At 42.5% G+C, this 23990-nt stretch overlaps 1 protein-coding gene across 1 annotated transcript in view; it reads left to right on the top strand.

The window, feature by feature from the left end:
- The window catches only part of rp1 (RP1 axonemal microtubule associated), a 43845-nt gene extending 31590 nt beyond the window's left edge, over positions 1–12255 (top strand). Inside the window, exons 8-9 of the mRNA XM_090226057.1 lie at positions 2971–3208; positions 3491–12255. Of these exons, the coding sequence (XP_090082183.1) occupies positions 2971–3208; positions 3491–8575 (5323 nt within the window). The 3' untranslated portion in view covers positions 8576–12255. The remainder of the gene's footprint in view (positions 1–2970; positions 3209–3490) is intronic.
- Positions 12256–23990: the final 11735 nt, after the last annotated feature.

The following is a 23990-nucleotide window of genomic DNA, read 5'->3' as shown; positions in this document are numbered from 1 at the left end:
AATAATAATATTACAACTATTACTACTACTACTAATAATGACAACAATAATAATATTACTACTATTACTATTAATAATAATACTATGAACACTACTAATAATAATACAATTACCACTACTACTGCTACTACTACTACTAATAACAATATTAATTATAGTAATAATAATATTACTATTACTACTACTACTACTAATACTAATATTAACAGTATTATTACTTATGCTACTACTACTAATAACAACAACAACAATAATAATAATAATAATAATATTTCCACTACTAATACTAATACTACTAATAATAATATTAATAATATTACTCCTCCTACTACTACTAATAATAATAATAATAATATTACAACTACTACTACTACTACTACTACTACTACTACTACTACTACTACTAATAATAATAATAATAATAGTACTACTACTACTACCACTACTACTAATAATAATAACGAATAATAATAATCATTATTATTATATTACTACTACTACTGCCACTACTACTACTAATAATTATAATAATATTACTACTACTACTAGTACATTTACTACTACTACTGCTACTTCTTCTATGCTAATAATAATAATAATAATTTTACGACTATAATAATATTACTACTACTACTACTACTAATAATAATAATAATAATAATAAATATATAATATTACTAATACTACTACTAATAATAATATTACTACTACTACTACTTCTGCTACTGCTACTATTGCTAAAAAGAATAATAATATTACTACTACTACTAATAATACTACTACTACTACTACTACTACTACTACGACAACTACAAATAATATTACTACTACTGCTACTAATAATAATATTATCACTACTACTACTACTACTAATAATATTAACAATAATACTAATACTATTACCACTACAACTGCTACTACTACTAATAATAATAATAATATTACCACTACAACTACTACTACTACTAGTACTACTACTAATATTACCACTACTACTACTACTAATAATAATAATAATAATAATATTACCACTACTACTACTAATAATAATAATATTACCACTACTACTACCACTACTACTACTACTACTACTAATAATAACATTACTACTACTACTGCTTTACTGCTACTGCTACTACTACTAATAATAATATTACTACTACTACTTCTACTAATAATAATAATATTACTACTACTACTACTACTACTAATACATTTACTACTACTACTGCTACTACTACTATGCTAACAATAATAATAATTTTACATCTATAAAAATATTACTACTACTACTACTACCAATAATAATAATAATAATAATATTACTACTACTACACATAATACTAATATTATTACTACTACTACTGCTAATAATAATAATATTATTACTACTGCTACTTCTGCTACTACTCTACTGCTAAAAAAATAATAATATTACTGTTACTACTACTAGTAATAATATTACTACTACCACTACTACTACTACTACTACTATTAATAATAATTATAATATTACTACTACTACTACTACTAATAATAATAATAATAATTATAATAATAATTATAATAATATTACGAACTACTACAACTAGTACTCAGCTATTACTCTTCTAACTCTATTTCTACTACTAACTCTACTCTTCCTCCTACTGCTACTACTACTACTCCCACTAATAATATTATTTCGACTACTACTACTACTAATAATAATAATAATATTACGAATACTACTACTACTACCAATAATAATATTACGACTACTACTACTGCTAATAATAATAATAGTACCACTACTACTAATAATAATAATAATACTATTACGAATACTACTACTAATAAAAATATTACTACTACTACTACTACTATTAATAATAATACGAATATTACTACTACTACCACTAATAATAATACAAATATTACTACTACTACAACTAATAATAATAATATTTCTACTGCTACTACTACTACTACTACTAATAATAATAATATTACGAATACTACTACTACTACCAATAATAATATTACGACTACTACTACTGATAATAGTACCACTACTACTACTACTACTACTAATAATAATACTATTACGAATACTACTACTAATAAAAATATTACTACTACTACTACTACTATTAATAATAATACAGATATTACTACTACTACCACTAATAATAATACAAATATTACTACTACTACAACTTATAATAATAATATTACTACTACTACTACTACTACTAATAATAATAATAATATTACTTCTCCCACTAATAATAATAATATTACTACCTCTACTACTACTACTAATAATAATATTACTACCACTACTACTACTACTACTAATAATAATAATAATAATAACGATAATAACAATAATATTACTACTACTACTAATAATAATAATAATATTAATAATAATAACGATAATAACAATACTATTACTATTACTACTACTACTAATAATAATATTACTACCACTACTACTACTACTACTACTATTAATAATAATAATAATAATAATAATAACGATAATAACAATAATATTACTACTACTACTAATAATAATAATAACGATAATAACAATAATATTACTACTTCTACTACTTCTACTACTAATAATAATAATATTACTGCTACTACTGCTACTACTACTACTACTACTACTAATAATAATAATAATAACTACTACAACTAGTACTCAGCTACTACTCTTCTAACTCTATTTCTACTGTTACCACTACTCTTCCTCAAACTATGTTCTGACTCCTACTGCTACTACTACTAATACCACCACTAATACTACTACTACTGCCAATACAACTACCACTACTTCAACTGCTCCTGCTACTACTACTACTAAAAATAATAATAATCTACTGCTCCTCCTCTAACAATAGTCTTACTAATTATACTTATACTACTATTACTTCTCTACTACTACTACTACTCTAATGCTATTCCCACTACTAATAGGATCGACCCGGTGGAACAGCAGAGCAGGCTCGGTCTCCTCCACCGCTCAGCGTCCTTTGTCCCTCATCCTGTTGAGCACAGTGAGTCTTCCTCCTCCACCCACCACCTCCTTATCCCCAAGGCCACTCTTACACCGATCTTCCGTCAGCTCTGCTCCTCGATACAGTGCATCAGACAGGCCTCCCAGCCTCCTGCCAGCCTGGAGAAATCACACAGCATGCCCGACTTCTCCTCTCAGGTAGCTGGGTTCACATGTTTATTAGGAATAGTCGTGTTGTTGTTCTTAGCCATAGGATTGTTTCTGCTGATTTATTTGTATTGTATGGCTTCTGTGTTTTTATGAATCGATGACTAACTGACAGATGAATAATTCTAACTCCTTCACACAAATAAGCGCCAGCTTGCCAAACAGCAGGATAGAACCTAAGGAATGGTTTGACAGACTAGACACAAGCTAAAGATGAGAATTCTTCTTCTTCATCCTTTTCGTCTTCTTCTACTTCTTCTTCTTCTTCTCCAGGTGTCATCGGTGTTCGGCTCGTCCTCCAAGGCGCTGATGTCCTTCCTGTCGGTGTCCACCCTGAAGGACACCCTGTCGTCAGCCCTGGGAAAAGGAGGAGGAGGAGAGTTTTGTAGAGGGAACTCTAACAGCGGGTCGGAGGCCCTCCTGGTGATGCAGTCGCTCCAGAAGATCTCCACCATGGAGGACGAGGAACAGCAGAGAGCCAGCCTGGCCAGCCTGCAGAGCCGGACATCTGATCAGCTGAAGGACAGCTGGAGAGACTTCCAGGAAAGGAGCAGTGAAATGGGAGACAGGGAAAGTCCTCCTCTGTCTCCGAGCACCAACCAGGAGTTTGCCTTGGATGTGGAGTCTGAGGCGGGTGACGAGAACGGAGGACGGTTGGGTATCGAGGAGCTCATGGAGGAACTTAACATGCCCCAGGAACTCAGGGATGAGGTGTCGTCGTTGGTGGAGGGAGAGAGAACAGTGCAATACGCCATGAGGTCTCCAATGTTAGGGGGCAGCGTCAGTGATATGTCTTATGCTGTTGACACTGAGGTAGACAAAGTAGAGTGTGATGAGATTGAGGAACTAGAGGTGTTTGAGGAAGATGTGAAGAAGATACCTGATAACTGGCCTGGGTCTGAAGCTTCTCAACCCAGACCTTCAGCTGAAGAGGAGGAGGAGGGGAAGCAGGAGGGAGAGGAAAATGAGGAGGAGCAGAAGGAGGAGGAACAGGAGGAGGAGGTGCAGGAGGAGGAGGGGGAGGGTTTGGATGCTAGGGAGAGAAGAGACTTCCCACAAACAGAAGCAACAGCCATTCACTCTGAGGAGGTCAGCGCTGCAGATCAGACACAAGATGTTAATAAAGCCATAGAATCAGGCATCAGGGAATCAAAGTTGATGTCAGTAAAGTCAATTGCTTCAGTGAAGTCAGAACCAACACTACAGTCGGGTGTTGATATACTTTCAGATCCTGTCAGGAGGGAGTCAACAGAAACCAAGTCAATTCAGTCAATGAAGTCATTGCTATCAGTACAGTCACTGAGGTCAGTAAAGTCATTACAGTCACTGAAGTCATTAGAGACGGATGATGGTTTACTAATTGAGCCTGAAACAGAAAGAGAGTCAATGAAGTCCAAGTCAATGCAGTCATTGAAGTCAGTACAGTCATTGAAGTCAGTGACGTCATTGAAATCAGCAAAGTCAGTACAGTCAATGCAGTCAATTAACTCAGAAATGTCATTGAAGTCAGTGAAGTCAGAGCCTGATATTGGTGGACTATCAGACCCTGACAGGATGGAGTCAAAAGAGAGAGAGTCAATGAAGTCATTGCTTTCAGTACAGTCATTACTTTCAGTACAGTCATTGCTTTCAGTACAGTCATTGCTTTCAGTACAGTCATTGAAGTCAGTACAGTCATTGAAGTCAGTACAGTCATTGAAGTCAGTACAGTCATTGAAGTCAGTACAGTCAGCTCAGTCATTGAAGTCAGTACAGTCATTGAAGTCAGTAAAGTCAGCTCAGTCATTGAAGTCAGTACAGTCATTGAAGTCGGTACAGTCATTGAAATCAGTAAAGACATCCCAAGATGTTAGTTCATTAATAGAATCAGGCATGAGGGAATCAAAGTCAATGTCAATGCTGTCAATGAAGTCTATTCAGTCATTGAAATCAGTAAAGTCAGAGAATTCAATTACAACAGTAAAGTCAGTACAGTCACTGAAATCACCAGCAGAGGTAGAGTCTGAAGTATCAGTTTCAATGAAGTCAGCAAAGTCAGTTCAGTCATTGAAGTCAGTACAGTCAGCTCAGTCATTGAAGTCAGTAAAGTCAGCTCAGTCATTGAAGTCAGTACAGTCAGCTCAGTCATTGAAGTCAGCTCAGTCAGCTCAGTCATTCAAGTCAGTAAAGTCAGCTCAGTCATTGAAGTCAGTAAAGTCAGCTCAGTCATTGAAGTCAGTAAAGTCAGCTCAGTCATTGAAGTCAGCTCAGTCATTGAAGTCAGCTCAGTCATTGAAGTCAGTAAAGTCAGCTCAGTCATTGAAGTCAGTAAAGTCAGCTCAGTCATTGAAGTCAGTAAAGTCAGCTCAGTCATTGAAGTCAGCTCAGTCAGCTTCTGAAGTATCTAGTCCAGCTGGTTCTGTTCATGAGAAAGATGTGGAGGAAGGATATGATGCTGAGGTGGAGGATGAGAAAGAAGAGGTGGAGGAGGAAGATGTGGAGGTGGAGGATGAGAAAGAAGAGGTGGAGGAGGAAGATGAGGAGGTGGAGGATGAGAAAGAAGAGGTGGAGGAGGAGGAGGAGGTGGAGGATGAGAAAGAAGAGGTGGAGGAGGAAGATGAGGAGGTGGAGGATGAGAAAGAAGAGGTGGAGGAGGAGGAGGAGGTGGAGGATGAGAAAGAAGAGGTGGAGGAGGAAGATGAGGAGGTGGAGGATGAGAAAGAAGAGGTGGAGGAGGAGGAGGAGGTGGAGGATGAGAAAGAAGAGGTGGAGGAGGAAGATGTGGAGGTGGAGGATGAGAAAGAAGAGGTGGAGGAGGAAGATGAGGAGGTGGAGGATGAGAAAGAAGAGGTGGATAAGGAAGATGAGGAGGTGGAGGATGAGAAAGAAGAGGTGGATAAGGAAGATGAGGAGGTGGAGGATGAGAAAGAAGAGGTGGAGGATGAGAAAGAAGAGGTGGAGGAGGAGGTGGAGGATGAGAAAGAAGAGGTGGGGGAGGAGGTCGAGGAGGAGAAAGAAGAGGTGGAGGAGGAAGATGAGGAGGTGGAGGATGAGAAAGAAGAGGTGGATGAGGAGGAGGTGGAGGGGGTAGTTAAGGTGGGGGAGGAGGAGGATGAGAAAGAAGAGGTGGAGGAGGGAGTTAAGGTGGAGGAGGAGGAGGTGGAGGAGGATGAGAAAGAAGAGGAGGAGGGTGAAAAGGCACAGAATGGAGAGAAGGGAGATAATGAGGAAGAGGAGGAGAAATACGAGGAGTTGGTTGAGGAGGAAGTTAAGGATATGGAGGGAGATTATGAGGGGGAGGAGGAAAGGGTGGAGGAGGAAGGGGAGGAAGGAGATGAGCAGGAGGAGACAGAGGAGGAGGAGGGTGAGGAAGTTGAGAGGCAGAGGAAGGAGTTAGCAGAAAAGGAAGAGGAGGGAGAAGGTGAAGAAGATGAGGAGGAGAAAAAGGAGGAGAGAGAAGAGGTGGGGGAAGAGGAGAAGGAAGAAGTGGTGGAGAGTGAGGACAAAAGATCTGAATCAGACTTTGAAGAGGGCAGGAGTGTTGATAGTCATCCATCCTCAGATAACAAAGTCTGTTCCAGTGGCAGGATGTTAGACGAAGTCTGTTATATAGAAGAACGAGGTTTAGAAGAGGAGGGAGAGGAGAAGGAGGAGGACCAGGGCAGCTGTGAAGAGCAGAATTATGACGAGGGGGAGCAGGTGGAGGAAGAGGAGGCAGCAGAGGTTGGGTCTGAAGTATCAATGTCAAGGAAGTCAATTAAGTCTTTAAAGTCAGATAATTCAGTAAAGTCAGAGAAATCTGTAATGTCTGAGAAATCAATGAAATCCGTAAATTCAGAAAAGTCAATGACTTCAAGGCAGTCTGTAAAGTCAGATAAATCTGAGGTAGAGTGTAAAGTCTCAGAACACGAGGAGGTTGACGTAGTGTCCAACAACTCCTCCTCTAGAGCCATATACCTCTGTGGTGTCAAAGATCAGGGTCTAGACACCTCCAACGAACTAAAGACTGACGAAGGAGAGGAAGATGAGGATGAGGATGAGGAAGAAAAGGTCAGAGGTAAAGACTGCTCCCATCCTGTTGAGATATCTCAGGAGCTTCTAGACTTTGTCAACACTGCTCTGAAGTCCTCCTCCCTGATGTTCACCTACGACCCTAAGGGTAACCTGCGGATCGAACCGGAGGGGGCAACCAGAGTCGTCCATACCAAACAGATGGTTATATTTAACGGGTGCGTCGACAGCCAGTACGGCCTGAAGAGACTGCCCAGCCCCAACACCTCTGACCTGTCTGACTACAGACCTGAGACATCCAGCAGCGGAGGGTACAAGACCCAGGGGTCAGTGGACATGTCAACGGAGAGCGGAGACGAAGACAAGGAAGAGGCAGGGAGACACTCGCCTGGCTTTCGACGTATAAGACAGACTAGTGACAAGCAGAGTAAAGCCAGTACTACCTCTCTGGAGCTCTGGGCCTCTAAACCCTCGGTAGAAATGAAAGCAGATCAGTTAAGGAGCCCTGAGAGTCTTGAAGGGAAGAGGCCCACAGGGAGCTTTGAGTCTTGTCACTCTGGGGCTAAAGTCTGTGGGGAGAGCCTGTCGTACGTCAGTGGGTCCAGCTCAGTGAAGACAGAACCAGGACCAGAGCTGGTCAGGATGATCGATCAGGGACGTTGGCTATTTAAGGAGGGGGACTCTCCTGAAGGGGTGGGAGGAGCGTGGCAGAGCGCAGCAGACTCTAAGAGCCTCCCTGACTCTAGTGAGGGGGTTCTGATTGACCAAGGGCGCTGGCTTCTTAAGGAGAATCACCTAATCAGGAAGTCTCCCCCGGTTCCCATGGGGATGTATGGTAACCTTGACAACACATCCGTGGATACAACCCTCAGTGAGGAGGCTCCAGCCTACGACCACCTCTCCTCCACCTCCCTCCACCATCACCACCACCTCAACCCCCTGTCTGTCCTCTCCTCCTCCGAGCTAGAGGAGCTGGCCCGACCTCCGACCCCTAAGTGCACCTATTATAACATGTCCCACAGCAGCGACTCAGACCCCTTCCTTGACAATCTCAGTCTCAACGGGAACGGGGCCAGGGAGAGGTCAGAGGGCAAGGATCAGGGATTGCAGGGCAGGTCTAAGAGGGAGACAGCTGTGGACACATCCCGGACCTGGGCGAGGAAAAATGGCAGCATGTCGTCGTTCGCCTCGGTGGAGTTCAGGATGCGGGACGGCAGGGTGCATCCGGAGGCGGGGCTGGGTGGGTCAGAGTCTGCTGTAGAGCCAAGCTCCAGGACTGCAGTGGGTATGTCTGGACGGAGCAGGGCTCTGCAGGTACAGAGCAGTCTAGAGTCTCTACGCTGTGGGCCGTATTGTCCTATACTATAATAACTGTTTTCCAATACGATAAACAACACAGATCTGTCCCATACCATGTACAACAAAGAACTGTCTCATACGATATACAACACAGATCTGTCCCATACCATGTACAACAAAGAACTGTCTCATACGATAAACAACACAGATCTGTCCCATACCATGTACAACAAAGAACTGTCTCATACGATAAACAACACAGATCTGTCCCATACCATGTACAACAAAGAACTGTCTCATACGATAAACAACACAGATCTGTCCCATACCATGTACAACAAAGAACTGTCTCATACGATAAACAACACAGATCTGTCCCATACCATGTACAACAAAGAACTGTCTCATACGATATACAACACAGATCTGTTCCATACGATATACAACACAGATCTCTTCCATACCATATACACTAAATACCTGTCCCATACCATAATGAATACAATGCAGATCTGTCCCATACCATATACAACACAGACCTGTCCATACCATATACAACACAGATCTGTTCCATACCATAATGACTACAACACAGACCTGTCCATACCATATACAACACAGACCTGTCCCATACCATATGCAACACAGACCTTTCCATACCATATACAACACAGACCTGTCCATACCATATACAACACAGACCTGTCCATACCATAATGAATACAATGCAGATCTGTCCCATACCATATACAACACAGACCTGTCCCATACCATAAACAACACAGACCTGTCCATACCATATACAACACAGACCTGTCCATACCATATACAACACAGACCTGTCCATACCATATACAACACAGACCTGTCCATACCATATACAACACAGACCTGTCCATACCATAATGACTACAACACAGACCTGTCCCATACCATATACAACACAGACCTGTCCATACCATATACAACATAGACCTGTCCCATACCATATGCAATACAGACCTTTCCATACCATAATGACTACAACACAGACTTGTCCCATACCATGTACAACACAGACCTGTCCCATACCATAAACAACACAGACCTGTCCATACCATAATGACTACAATACAGACCTGTCCATACCATATACAACACAGACCTGTCCATACCATATACAACACAGACCTGTCCATACCATATACAACACAGACTTGTCCCATACCATGTACAACACAGACCTGTCCCATACCATAATGACTACAATACAGATCTGTCCCATACCATGTACAACACAGACCTGTCCCATACCATAATGACTACAACACATACCTGTCCCATACCACAGACCTGTCCCATACAATATACAACACAGACCTGTCCCATACAATATACAACACAGACCTGTCCCATACCATCTACAACACAGACCTGTCCATACCATATACAACACAGACCTGTCCATACCATAATGACTACAACACAGACCTGTCCCATACCATATACAACACAGACCTGTCCATACCATATACAACACAGACCTGTCCCATACCATAATGACTACAATACAGACCTGTCCCATACCATATACAACACAGACCTGTCCCATACCATAAACAACACAGACCTGTCCATACCATATACAATACAGACCTGTCCCATACCATATACAACACAGACCTGTCCCATACCATAAACAACACAGACCTGTCCATACCATATACAACACAGACCTGTCCCATACCATATGCAACACAGACCTTTCCATACCATAATGACTACAACACAGACCTGTCCCATACAATATACAACACAGACCTGTCCCATACCATATACAACACAGACCTGTGTTAATAATAATGACTACAACACATACCTGTCCCATGTATGGTATCATACTACAATAGTATTGGTACTGTCTGTACTGTCCTATACTATAATACTTTGGTTCTGTCTGTCCCTGTCCGATACTATAATACTATTGGTTCTGTCCCAGACTATAATACTATTGGTTCTGTCCCAGACTATAATACTATTGGTTCTGTCCCAGACTATAATACTATTGGTTCTGTCCCAGACTATAATACTATTGGTTCTGTCCCAGACTATAATACTATTGGTTCTGTCCCAGACTATAATACTATTGGTTCTGTCCCAGACTATAATACTATTGGTTCTGTCCCAGACTATAATACTATTGGTTCTGTCCCAGATTACTGTAAAACTTCTCCTGGATTAATCAGTTTGCAGCTCAATGGAAAATCTACCATTTTATTCCAGGAATAGACTGGAGTCTGGGAAACGGAGCCTCAACATTCAACAACAGCTTTTATCTTATAATTTTAAATATCAGATCTTTATTTTACATATGTTTGGTTATAGTTTAGATAGAAGTTTCTGTTTTGTTTGTTGTCATGCTGTAAATCTTCTTCTATGTTTGATGATGTGTTGAAGAGAGAGTTGTTTCGCTGTATGCTCTAACCACTAGACTAAGCTGAGAGAGTTGTTTCGCTCTGCGCTCTAACCACTAGACTACCTGAGAGATTTGTTTCTCTAACCACTAGGCTACACTGAGAGAGTTGTTTCGCTTTACGCTCTAACCACTAGACTAAGCTGAGAGAGTTGTTTCTCTAACCACTAGGCTACACAGAGAGTTGTTTCGCTTTACGCTCTAACCACTAGACTACACTGAGAGAGTTGTTTCGCTCTACACTCTAACCACTAGACTACCTGAGAGTTGTTTCTCTAACCACTAGACTACGCTGAGAGAGTTGTTTCTGTTCGTTGTTCTACTGTAAATCTCCTATGTTTGATGTGTTGAAGAGATAGTTATTTCTCTAACCACTAGGCTACACTGTGAGAGTTATTTCTCTAACCACTCGGCCACACTGTGAGAGTTGTTTCTCTAACCACTAGGCTACACTGAGTGTTGTTTCTCTAACCACTAGGCTACACTGAGAGTTGTTTCTCTAACCACTAGACTACACTGAGAGTTGTTTCTCTAACCACTAGGCTACACTGAGAGTTGTTTCTCTAACCACTAGTCTACACTGAGAGTTGTTTCTCTAACCACTAGTCTACACTGAGAATTGTTTCTCTAACCACTAGTCTACACTGAGAGTTGTTTCTCTAACCACTAGTCTACACTGAGAGTTGTTTCTCTAACCACTAGGCTACACTGAGAGTTGTTTCTCTAACCACTAGTCTACACTGAGTGTTGCGTCTCTCACGTGCAGATTATTATCATAATTTCATGAGTGACGGAACTCAAAGCAGCAAATGTATTTTTATAACAAATAGCTGTTGAATACCACAAAGTTACCACAATGTCACCTCACATATCCAGATTATAATATGTCAGCAATAGCAAATCAGGAACTAAATGTAATTAATCAGGAGTACTCAGATATTTGAGCAATTTATTTATTGATCATTGGTTGATGATCTGTGATAATCTGTTGTTGTACTGTTTGTGGTACATGTTGATCCGGCTTCTCTCTGTATGATATACAGTAAAGATTTGTAAATACTGTACCGATCTCACGGTACAGATCATGTTTATATGTATAACACTCTAAATCATGTTCTTCTAAAGACATTGTTGATTACAAACTAACAACTAAGTAAATGGTAAAGAAAACTGTACATAACGAATACTGTTAAAGGCAGCTCCTGTTATCAATGTGTATTGTATATGTTCTTGTTGTTTTTGTTGTGAGGATTTGGAATGTACATTATTAAGTGATTCCTCTATGATAAACTGTCAACTAGAATACTAGCTATGTTGTGTGTGAACTCCTGTACTAGAGAACCAGAGAATCATCTACTGTTGTCAGTCATATGGGTCGTTACCTAGGAAACAGACAGCTGTGTGTGACACCCTAAACTCAGAGGTATTCATGTCATGAGAAGGAATTCCCCTCAGCCACGCCCACAAATTGAGGAAAACAAATATTCTTTCCCATTGATCCCATTGTAAAAGAGACAATTTAGTTGTCGTTTTTTTGATAAACAGAAATCACAAAACATGCCGAAAAGCTGCTTTGTTGTTCAATGTACATGAAACCAGGTCAAAAATCCCCACCTATGGTTCGCGATGCTCCCACCTAGTGAAATAGAGCCTAAAAGAAAAGCCGTGTGCTGTGGATTCAGGATATATGTGGGGGAAATTATGGAAACCCTGTGTCCAAGTAGACTACACATAGCTATGTGTGGAAAACATTTAATCACAGGTAAGACATTCAACTCATTTAGTATAGTCTGTTAGTAACTCCACTCACTACTAGTAGTTATATAGTCTGTTAGTAACCCCACTCACTACTAGTAGTTATATAGTCTGTTAGTAACCCCACTCACTACTAGTAGTTATATAGTCTGTTAGTAACCCCACTCACTACTAGTAGTTACAGTGCCTTGCGAAAGTATTCGGCCCCCTTGAACTTTGCGACCTTTTGCCACATTTCAGGCTTCAAACATAAAGATATAAAACTGTATTTTTTTGTGAAGAATCAACAACAAGTGGGACACAATCATGAAGTGGAACGACATTTATTGGATATTTCAAACTTTTTTAACAAATCAAAAACTGAAAACTTGGACGTGCAAAATTATTCAGCCCCTATACTTTCAGTGCCCCTAAACTCTCTCCAGAAGTTCAGTGAGGATCTCTGAATGATCCAATGTTGACCTAAATGACTAATGATGATAAATACAATCCACCTGTGTGTAATCAAGTCTCCGTATAAATGCAACTGCACTGTGATAGTCTCAGAGGTCCGTCAAAAGCGCAGAGAGCATCATGAAGAACAAGGAACACACCAGGCAGGTCCGAGATACTGTTGTGAAGAAGTTTAAAGCCGGATTTGGATACAAAAAGATTTCCCAAGCTTTAAACATCCCAAGGAGATCTGTGCAAGCGATAATATTGAAATGGAAGGAGTATCAGACCACTGCAAATCTACCAAGACCTGGCCGTCCCTCTAAACTTTCAGCTCATACAAGGAGAAGACTGATCAGAGATGCAGCCAAGAGGCCCATGATCACTCTGGATGAACTGCAGAGATCTACAGCTGAGGTGGGAGACTCTGTCCATAGGACAACAATCAGTCGTATATTGCACAAATCTGGCCTTTATGGAAGAGTGGCAAGAAGAAAGCCATTTCTTAAAGATATCCATAAAAAGTGTTGTTTAAAGTTTGCCACAAGCCACCTGGGAGACACACCAAACATGTGGAAGAAGGTGCTCTGGTCAGATTAAACCAAAATTGAACTTTTTGGCAACAATGCAAAACGTTATGTTTGGCGTAAAAGCAACACAGCTCATCACCCTGAACACACCATCCCCACTGTCAAACATGGTGGTGGCAGCATCATGGTTTGGGCCTGCTTTTCTTCAGCGGGGACAGGGAAGATGGTTAAAATTGATGGGAAGATGGATGGAGCCAAATACAGGACCATTCTGGAAGAAAACCTGATGGAGTCTGCAAAAGACCTGAGACTGAGACGGAGATTTGTCTTCCAACAAGACAATGATCCAAAACATAAAGCAAAATCTACAATGGAATGGTTCAAAAATAAACATATCCAGGTGTTAGAATGGCCAAGTCAAAGTCCAGACCTGAATCCAATCGAGAATCTGTGGAAAGAACTGAAAACTGCTGTTCACAAATGTCTCCATCCAACCTCACTGAGCTCGAGCTGTTTTGCAAGGAGGAATGGGAAAAAATGTCAGTCTCTCGATGTGCAAAACTGATAGAGACATACCCCAAGCGACTTACAGCTGTAATCGCAGCAAAAGGTGGCGCTACAAAGTATTAACTTAAGGGGGCTGAATAATTTTGCACGCCCAATTTTTCCGTTTTTGATTTGTTAAAAAAGTTTGAAATATCCAATAAATGTCGTTCCACTTCATGATTGTGTCCCACTTGTTGTTGATTCTTCACAAAAAAATACAGTTTTATATCTTTATGTTTGAAGCCTGAAATGTGGCAAAAGGTCGCAAAGTTCAAGGGGGCCGAATACTTTCGCAAGGCACTGTATCTGAATATCACAGCTCTTTCTCCGAGGATAAAACACATATCAGGACAGAACCGTAACATGACTTGGACGCAGGAAGACGTGTCGTGTTTCCTATAACATATAGTAAATATAGTCTGTTAGTAACCCCACTCACTACTAGTAGTTATATAGTCTGTTAGTAACTCCACTCACTACTAGTAGTTATATAGTCTGTTAGTAACTCCACTCACTACTAGTAGTTATATAGTCTGTTAGTAACTCCACTCACTACTAGTAGTTATATAGTCTGTTAGTTACTCCACTCACTACTAGTAGTTATATAGTCTGTTAGTAACTCCACTCACTACTTGTAGTTATATAGTCTGTTAGTAACTCCACTCACTACTAGTAGTTATATAGTCTGTTAGTAACCCCACTCACTACTAGTAGTTGTATAGTCTGTTAGTTACTCCATTCACTACTTGTAGCTGTAAAGACCATTTGTTTGTGTTATTGGTCTTGGTTAGCTTAATGTTCTGGTTGGTAGCTAGCTAGCTCTCACTCGTGTGGCTATTGTCAGCGGCATCATGTGAGAACGCTCGGGAGCAGACAATGTTGACAAGTCATCTTTAGACATGTTCTTTTCTTAAACTTAGTTTTGTAATTGACTAAAACCAACAGACAACAACAAAATTGGGTTTGAAAAAGGTTACGTAATATCTGGGAGAGACTTGCTGACTGGAGAGGAGTTGGTCTTGAGGTGTAATGATCAACGAGGTGCAGGAACTCTCTTTAACTGTACCAAATACGATTGGTGTTCTAGTACTTGTGTTCTTTAGGAGGGGCTGGTTCTCTGTCTCAGTTGGTGCTGTGGGTACAGATAGAGGGCGCCAGTTCAGTGAAGTCTGACACAGTCATCTCCTGAATACTCACACACACTCGCGCACAGGCACTCACACCCACAGGCGTCACACAAACACAGGCGCTCACACACTTCTTTTTAATACGAAGGCTCAGCTGGGACCCTCAGTTAGGATTTACAGCCTGTCTTCATCACACAATATCCTGTCTAGTCTATTGAACACTCTAACCTAGACATATTATCCTGTCTAGTCTATTCTATTCTACATACTCAGAATAGCAGCCGGATCAGGATGACTGTGGTGTGGAACAGAAGCAGCTACTTAAATGTCAACACTAAATGTCCTTAACATACAGACAACAAACAAGTTAATAAGCAAACCCACAAAGAAGAGCCAACTTGCCAAACAACAGGACATAACCTGAGGAATGGCTTGACAGACTAGACACAAACGATAAACAGGAAGAACAGTTTTCATCTTCTTAAACCAGAATAATGTCTTCATTCACAAAGCAAAACGTTGTTTTGTAGTCCTCTGTACCATCATCAAGATTATGGATCAGCTGCCTGGTCCAGCTCAGAACGGTAGGTGATGTTATGGTTCTATATCCATGGTTACGGGACTAAATATATTTTCTCCGCCGCAGCGCTGAATAGAGCCGCAGCGCCTCAGGTCTGGAAACACAGTCAGCCTCAACAGATAACCACTTATCTGTCACCACTCTCCTCATCACTCCATACCGGCCAGTACAGTAGGAACAGTCTCCTATCAGCCACCACTCTCCTCATCACTCCATACCGGCCAGTACAGTAGGAACAGTCTCCTATCAGCCACCACTCTCCTCATCACTCCATACCGGCCAGTACAGTAGGAACAGTCTCCTATCAGCCACCACTCTCCTCATCACTCCATACCGGCCAGTACAGTAGGAACAGTCTCCTATCAGCCACCACTCTCCTCATCACTCCATACCGGCCAGTACAGTAGGAACAGTCTCCTATCAGCCACCACTCTCCTCATCACTCCATACCGGCCAGTACAGTAGGAACAGTCTCCTATCAGCCACCACTCTCCTCATCACTCCATACCGGCCAGTACAGTAGGAACAGTCTCCTATCAGCCACCACTCTCCTCATCACTCCATACCGGCCAGTACAGTAGGAACAGTCTCCTATCAGCCACCACTCTCCTCATCACTCCATACCGGCCAGTACAGTAGGAACAGTCTCCTATCAGCCACCACTCTCCTCATCACTCCATACCGGCCAGTACAGTAGGAACAGTCTCCTATCAGCCACCACTCTCCTCATCACTCCATACCGGCCAGTACAGTAGGAACAGTCTCCTATCAGCCACCACTCTCCTCATCACTCCATACCGGCCAGTACAGTAGGAACAGTCTCCTATCAGCCACCACTCTCCTCATCACTCCATACCGGCCAGTACAGTAGGAACAGTCTCCTATCAGCCACCACTCTCCTCATCACTCCATACCGGCCAGTACAGTAGGAACAGTCTCCTATCAGCCACCACTCTCCTCATCACTCCATACCGGCCAGTACAGTAGGAACAGTCTCCTATCAGCCACCACTCTCCTCATCACTCCATACCGGCCAGTACAGTAGGAACAGTCTCCTATCAGCCACCACTCTCCTCATCACTCCATACCGGCCAGTACAGTAGGAACAGTCTCCTATCAGCCACCACTCTCCTCATCACTCCATACCGGCCAGTACAGTAGGAACAGTCTCCTATCAGCCACCACTCTCCTCATCACTCCATACCGGCCAGTACAGTAGGAACAGTCTCCTATCAGCCACCACTCTCCTCATCACTCCATACTGGCCAGTACAGTAGGAACAGTCTCCTATCAGCCACCACTCTCCTCATCACTCCATACCGGCCAGTACAGTAGGAACAGTCTCCTATCAGCCACCACTCTCCTCATCACTCCATACCGGCCAGTACAGTAGGAACAGTCTCCTATCAGCCACCACTCTCCTCATCACTCCATACCGGCCAGTACAGTAGGAACAGTCTCCTATCAGCCACCACTCTCCTCATCACTCCATACCGGCCAGTACAGTAGGAACAGTCTCCTATCAGCCACCACTCTCCTCATCACTCCATACCGGCCAGTACAGTAGGAACAGTCTCTTATCTGTTACCTCTCCCCACAGGGCTGTACATCAGGAACAGTCTCTTATCCGTTACCTCTCCCCACAGGGCTGTACATCAGGAACAGTCTCTTATCTGTTACCTCTCCCCACAGGGCTGTACATCAGGAACAGTCTCTTATCCGTTACCTCTCCCCACAGGGCTGTACATCAGGAACAGTCTCTTATCTGTTACCTCTCCCCACAGGGCTGTACATCAGGAACAGTCTCTTACAGTGCCTTGCGAAAGTATTCGGCCCCCTTGAACTTTGCGACCTTTTGCCACATTTCAGGCTTCAAACATAAAGATATAAAACTGTATTTTTTTGTGAAGAATCAACAACAAGTGGGACACAATCATGAAGTGGAACGACATTTATTAGATATTTCAAACTTTTTTAACAAATCAAAAACTGAAAAATTGGGCGTGCAAAATTATTCAGCCCCCTTAAGTTAATACTTTGTAGCGCCACCTTTTGCTGCGATTACAGCTGTAAGTCGCTTGGGGTATGTCTCTATCAGTTTTGCACATCGAGAGACTGACATTTTTTCCCATTCCTCCTTGCAAAACAGCTCGAGCTCAGTGAGGTTGGATGGAGAGCATTTGTGAACAGCAGTTTTCAGTTCTTTCCACAGATTCTCGATTGGATTCAGGTCTGGACTTTGACTTGGCCATTCTAACACCTGGATATGTTTATTTTTGAACCATTCCATTGTAGATTTTGCTTTATGTTTTGGATCATTGTCTTGTTGGAAGACAAATCTCCGTCCCAGTCTCAGGTCTTTTGCAGACTCCATCAGGTTTTCTTCCAGAATAGTCCTGTATTTGGCTCCATCCATCTTCCCATCAATTTTAACCATCTTTCCTGTCCCTGCTGAAGAAAAGCAGGCCCTTAACCATGATGCTGCCACCACCATGTTTGACAGTGGGGATGGTGTGTTCAGCTGTGTTGCTTTTACGCCAAACATAACGTTTTGCATTGTTACCAAAAAGTTCAATTTTGGTTTCATCTGACCAGAGCACCTTCTTCCACATGTTTGGTGTGTCTCCCAGGTGGCTTGTGGCAAACTTTAAACGACACTTTTTATGGATATCTTTAAGAAATGGCTTTCTTCTTGCCACTCTTCCATAAAGGCCAGATTTGTGCAATATACGACTGATTGTTGTCCTATGGACAGAGTCTCCCACCTCAGCTGTAGATCTCTGCAGTTCATCCAGAGTGATCATGGGCCTCTTGGCTGCATCTCTGATCAGTCTTCTCCTTGTATGAGCTGAAAGTTTAGAGGGACGGCCAGGTCTTGGTAGATTTGCAGTGGTCTGATACTCCTTCCATTTCAATATTATCGCTTGCACAGTGTTCCTTGGGATGTTTAAAGCTTGGGAAATCTTTTTGTATCCAAATCCGGCTTTAAACTTCTTCACAACAGTATCTCGGACCTGCCTGGTGTGTTCCTTGTTCTTCATGATGCTCTCTGTGCTTTTAACGGACCTCTGAGACTATCACAGTGCAGGTGCATTTATACGGAGATTTCATTACACACAGGTGGATTGTATTTATCATCATTAGTCATTTAGGTCAACATTGGATCATTCAGAGATCCTCACTGAACTTCTGGAGAGAGTTTGCTGCACTGAAAGTAAAGGGGCTGAATAATTTTGCACGCCCAATTTTTCAGTTTTTGATTTGTTAAAAAAGTTTGAAATATCCAATAAATGTCGTTCCACTTCATGATTGTGTCCCACTTGTTGTTGATTCTTCACAAAAAAATACAGTTTTATATCTTTATGTTTGAAGCCTGAAATGTGGCAAAAGGTCGCAAAGTTCAAGGGGGCCGAATACTTTCGCAAGGCACTGTATCTGAATATCACAGCTCTTTCTCCGAGGATAAAACACATATCAGGACAGAACCGTAACATGACTTGGACGCAGGAAGACGTGTCGTGTTTCCTATAACAATTCTTCATTCAGGCCTGATGGGCGGAGAGTTTTTAAATAGAACATCCAACTACATTCTCTCTGGAGAAGATGACCCGCCCTACCTGAAGGTTTATCTGCTGTATAGACCAGGACATGGAGGAGGTGGGATGACCGGCCTCTGAGAAATATTTGACCCTCATAGTCCTCCCATAGTCGCTCTGATAGTCCCTCATAGTCCCTCATCATCCTCTCATAATCCATCATAGTCCTCCCATAGTCGCTCACAGTCCTCTCATAATCCTCCCATAGTCGCTCATAGTCCTCTCATTGTCCTCCCATAGTCGCTCAAAGTCCTTTGATAGTCCCTCATAGTCCCTAATAATCCTTCATAGTCCCTCATAGTCCCCCATCATCCTCTCATAATCCCTCATAGTCCTCCGATAGTCGCTCACGGTCCTCTCATAGTCCTCCCATAGTCGCTCACGGTCCTCTGATAGTCCCTCATAGTCCCTAATAATCCTTCATAGTCCTTCATAGTCCCTCATCATCCTCTTATAATCCCTCATAGTTCCTCATCATCCTCTCATAATCCCTCATAATCCCTCATAGTCCCTCATCATCCTCTCATAGTCCCTCATCATCCTCTCATAATCCCTCATAGTCCATCATCATCCCTCATAGTCCCTCATCATCCTCTCATAGTCCCTCATAATCCCTCATAGTCCCTCATCATTCTCTCATAGTCCCTCATCATCCATTCATAGTCCTCTCATAGTCCCTCATCGTCCTCTCATAATCCTTAATAGTCCCTCATCATCCCCTCATAATCCCCCATAGTCCCTAATAGTCCCTCATCATCCTCTCCTAGTCCCTCATCATCCCCCATAGTCCCTCATAGTCCCTCATCATCCCTCATAGTCCCTCATCATCCTCTCATAGTCCCTCATCATCCCTCATAGTCCCTCATCATCCTCTCATAGTCCCTCATCATCCCTCATAGTCCTTCATCATCCTATTATAGTTCCTCATCATCCTCTCATAGTCCCTCATAGTCCTTCATAGTCCCTCATCATCCTCTCATAGTCCCTCATCATCCTCTCATAGTCCCTCATCATCCTCCCATAGTCCCTCATCATCCCTCATAGTCCCTCATCATCCCTCATAATCCCTCACCATCCTCTCATAGTCCCTCATAGTCCCTCATCATCCTCTCCAAGTCCCTCATCATGCCTCATAGTCCCTCATCATCCTATCGTAGTCCCTCATCATCCTTCATAGTACCTCATCATCCTCTCATAGTCCCTCATCATCCTCTCCTAGTCCCTCATCATCCCCCATAGTCCCTCATAGTCCCTCATCATCCTCTCATAGTCCCTCATCATCCTCTCATAGTCCCATCATAGTCCCTCATCATCCTGTCATAATCCCTCATCATCCTCTCATAGTCCCATCATAGTCCCTCAAAGTCACTAAATGTGCCTCATCATCCTCTCAAAGTCCCTCATCATCCTCTCATAGTCCTCTCATAGTCCTTTATTATCCTATCATAGTCCCTCATCATCCTCTCATAGTCCCTCATAGTCCCTCATCATCCCTCATAGTCCCTCATCCTCTTCTCATAGTCCCTCATCATCCCTCATAGTCCTATATCATCCTATCATAGTTCCTCATCATCCCTCATAGTCCCTCATCATCCCTCATAGTCCCTCATAGTCCCTCATCATCCTCTCATAGTCCCTCATCATCCATCATAGTCCCTCATCATCCCTCATAGTCCCTCATCATCCTCTCATAGTCCCTCATCATCCTCTCATAGTCCCTCATCATCCCTCATAATCCCTCACCATCCTCTCATAGTCCCTCATAGTCCCTCATCATCCTCTCCTAGTCCCTCATCATGCCTCATAGTCCCTCATCATCCTATCGTAGTCCCTCATCATCCTTCATAGTACCTCATCATCCTCTCATAGTCCCTCATCATCCTCTCCTAGTCTCTCATCATCCCCCATAGTACCTCATAGTCCCTCATCATCCTCTCACAGTCCCATCATAGTCCCTCATCATCTTTCATATCGTCTGAGATCCCCAAGGATTGGAAAGCTGCCGCAGTCATCCCCCTCTTCAAAGGGGGCGACACCCTGGACCCAAACTGTTACAGACCTATATCCATCCTGCCCTGCCTATCTAAGGTCTTCGAAAGCCAAGTCAACAAACAGGTCACTGACCATCTTGAATCCCACCGTACCTTCTCCGCTGTGCGATCTGGTTTCCGAGCTGGTCACGGGTGTACCTCAGCCACGCTCAAGGTACTAAACGATATCATAACCGCCATCGATAAAAGACAGTACTGTGCAGCCGTCTTCATAGACCTTGCCAAGGCTTTCGACTCTGTCAATCACCGTATTCTTATCGGCAGACTCAGTAGCCTCGGTTTTTCGGATGACTGCCTTGCCTGGTTCACCAATTACTTTGCAGACAGAGTTCAGTGTGTCAAATCGGAGGGCATGCTGTCCGGTCCTCTGGCAGTCTCTATGGGGGTGCCACAGGGTTCAATTCTCGGGCCGACTCTTTTCTCTGTATATATCAATGATGTTTCTAATGCTGCGGGCGATTCCCTGATCCACCTCTACGCAGACGACACCATTCTATATACTTCCGGCCCGTCCTTGGACACTGTGCTATCTAACCTCCAAACGAGCTTCAATGCCATACAGCACTCCTTCCGTGGCCTCCAACTGCTCTTAAACGCTAGTAAAACCAAATGCATGCTTTTCAACCGTTCGCTGCCTGCACCCGCACGCCTGACCAGCATCACCACCCTGGATGGTTCCGACCTTGAATATGTGGACATCTATAAGTACCTAGGTGTCTGGCTAGACTCTAAACTCTCCTTCCAGACCCATATCAAACATCTCCAATCGAAAATCAAGTCAAGAGTCGGCTTTCTATTCCGCAACAAAGCCTCCTTCACTCACGCCGCCAAACTTACCCTAGTAAAACTGACTATCCTACCGATCCTCGACTTCGGCGATGTCATCTACAAAATTGCTTCCAACACTCTACTCAGCAAACTGGATGCAGTTTATCACAGTGCCATCCGTTTTGTCACTAAAGCACCTTATACCACCCACCACTGCGACTTGTATGCTCTAGTCGGCTGGCCCTCGCTACATATTCGTCGCCAGACCCACTGGCTCCAGGTCATCTACAAGTCCATGCTAGGTAAAGCTCCGCCTTATCTCAGTTCACTGGTTACGATGGCAACACCCATCCGTAGCACGCGCTCCAGCAGGTGTATCTCACTGATCATCCCTAAAGCCAACACCTCATTTGGCCGCCTTTCGTTCCAGTTCTCTGCTGCCTGTGACTGGAACGAATTGCAAAAATCGCTGAAGTTGGAGACTTTTATCTCCCTCACCAACTTCAAACATCTGCTATCTGAGCAGCTAACCGATCGCTGCAGCTGTACATAGTCTATTGGTAAATAGCCCACCCATTTTCACCTACCTCATCCCCATACTGTTTTTATTTATTTATTTTTCTGCTCTTTTGCACACCAGTATCTCTACCTGCATATGATCATCTGATCATCTATCACTCCAGTGTTAATATGCAAAATTGTAATTATTTGCCTACCTTCTCATGCCTTTTGCACACAATGTATATATAGACTCCCCTTTTTTCTACTGTGTTATTGACTTGTTAATTGTTTACTCCATGTGTAACTCTGTGTTGTCTGTTCACACTGCTATGCCTTATCTTGGCCAGGTCGCAGTTGCAAATGAGAACTTGTTCTCAACTAGCCTACCTGGTTAAATAAAGGTGAAATAAAAAATAAAAATAAAAATAAAAAATCCTCTCATAATCCCTCATCATCCTCTCATAATCCCATCATAGTCCCTCACAGTCCCTAATAGTCCCTCATCATCCTCCCATAGTCCCTCATCATCCTCCCATAGTCCCTCATAATCCCTCATCATCCTCTCATAATCCCATCATAGTCCCTCAAAGTCCCTAATAGTCCCTCATCATCCTCCCATAGTCCCTCATCATCCCTCATAGTCCCTCATCATCCCTCATAATCCCTCACCATCCTCTCATAGTCCCTCATCATGCCTCATAGTCCCTCATCATCCTATCGTAGTCCCTCATCATCCTTCATAGTACCTCATCATCCTCTCATAGTCCCTCATCATCCTCTCCTAGTCCCTCATCATCCCCCATAGTCCCTCATAGTCCCTCATCATCCTCTCATAGTCCCTCATCATCCTCTCATAGTCCCATCATAGTCCCTCATCATCCTGTCATAATCCCTCATCATCCTCTCATAGTCCCATCATAGTCCCTCACAGTCCCTAATAGTCCCTCATCATCCTCTCAAAGTCCCTCATCATCCTCTCATAGTCCTCTCATAGTCCTTTATCATCCTCTCATAGTCCCTCATCATCCTCTCATAGTCCCTCATAGTCCCTCATCATCCCTCATAGTCCTTCATCCTCTTCTCATAGTCCCTCATCATCCCTCATAGTCCTATATCATCCTATCATAGTTCCTCATCATCCCTCAT

Source organism: Oncorhynchus mykiss, chromosome 28 (assembly GCF_057628025.1).
Source record: "Oncorhynchus mykiss isolate SJ-2025 chromosome 28, ASM5762802v1, whole genome shotgun sequence".
Taxonomy (NCBI): domain Eukaryota; kingdom Metazoa; phylum Chordata; class Actinopteri; order Salmoniformes; family Salmonidae; genus Oncorhynchus; species Oncorhynchus mykiss.
The sequence above is the reverse complement of the archived record's forward strand: the minus strand, read 5'-3'. Positions and strand labels throughout refer to the sequence as shown.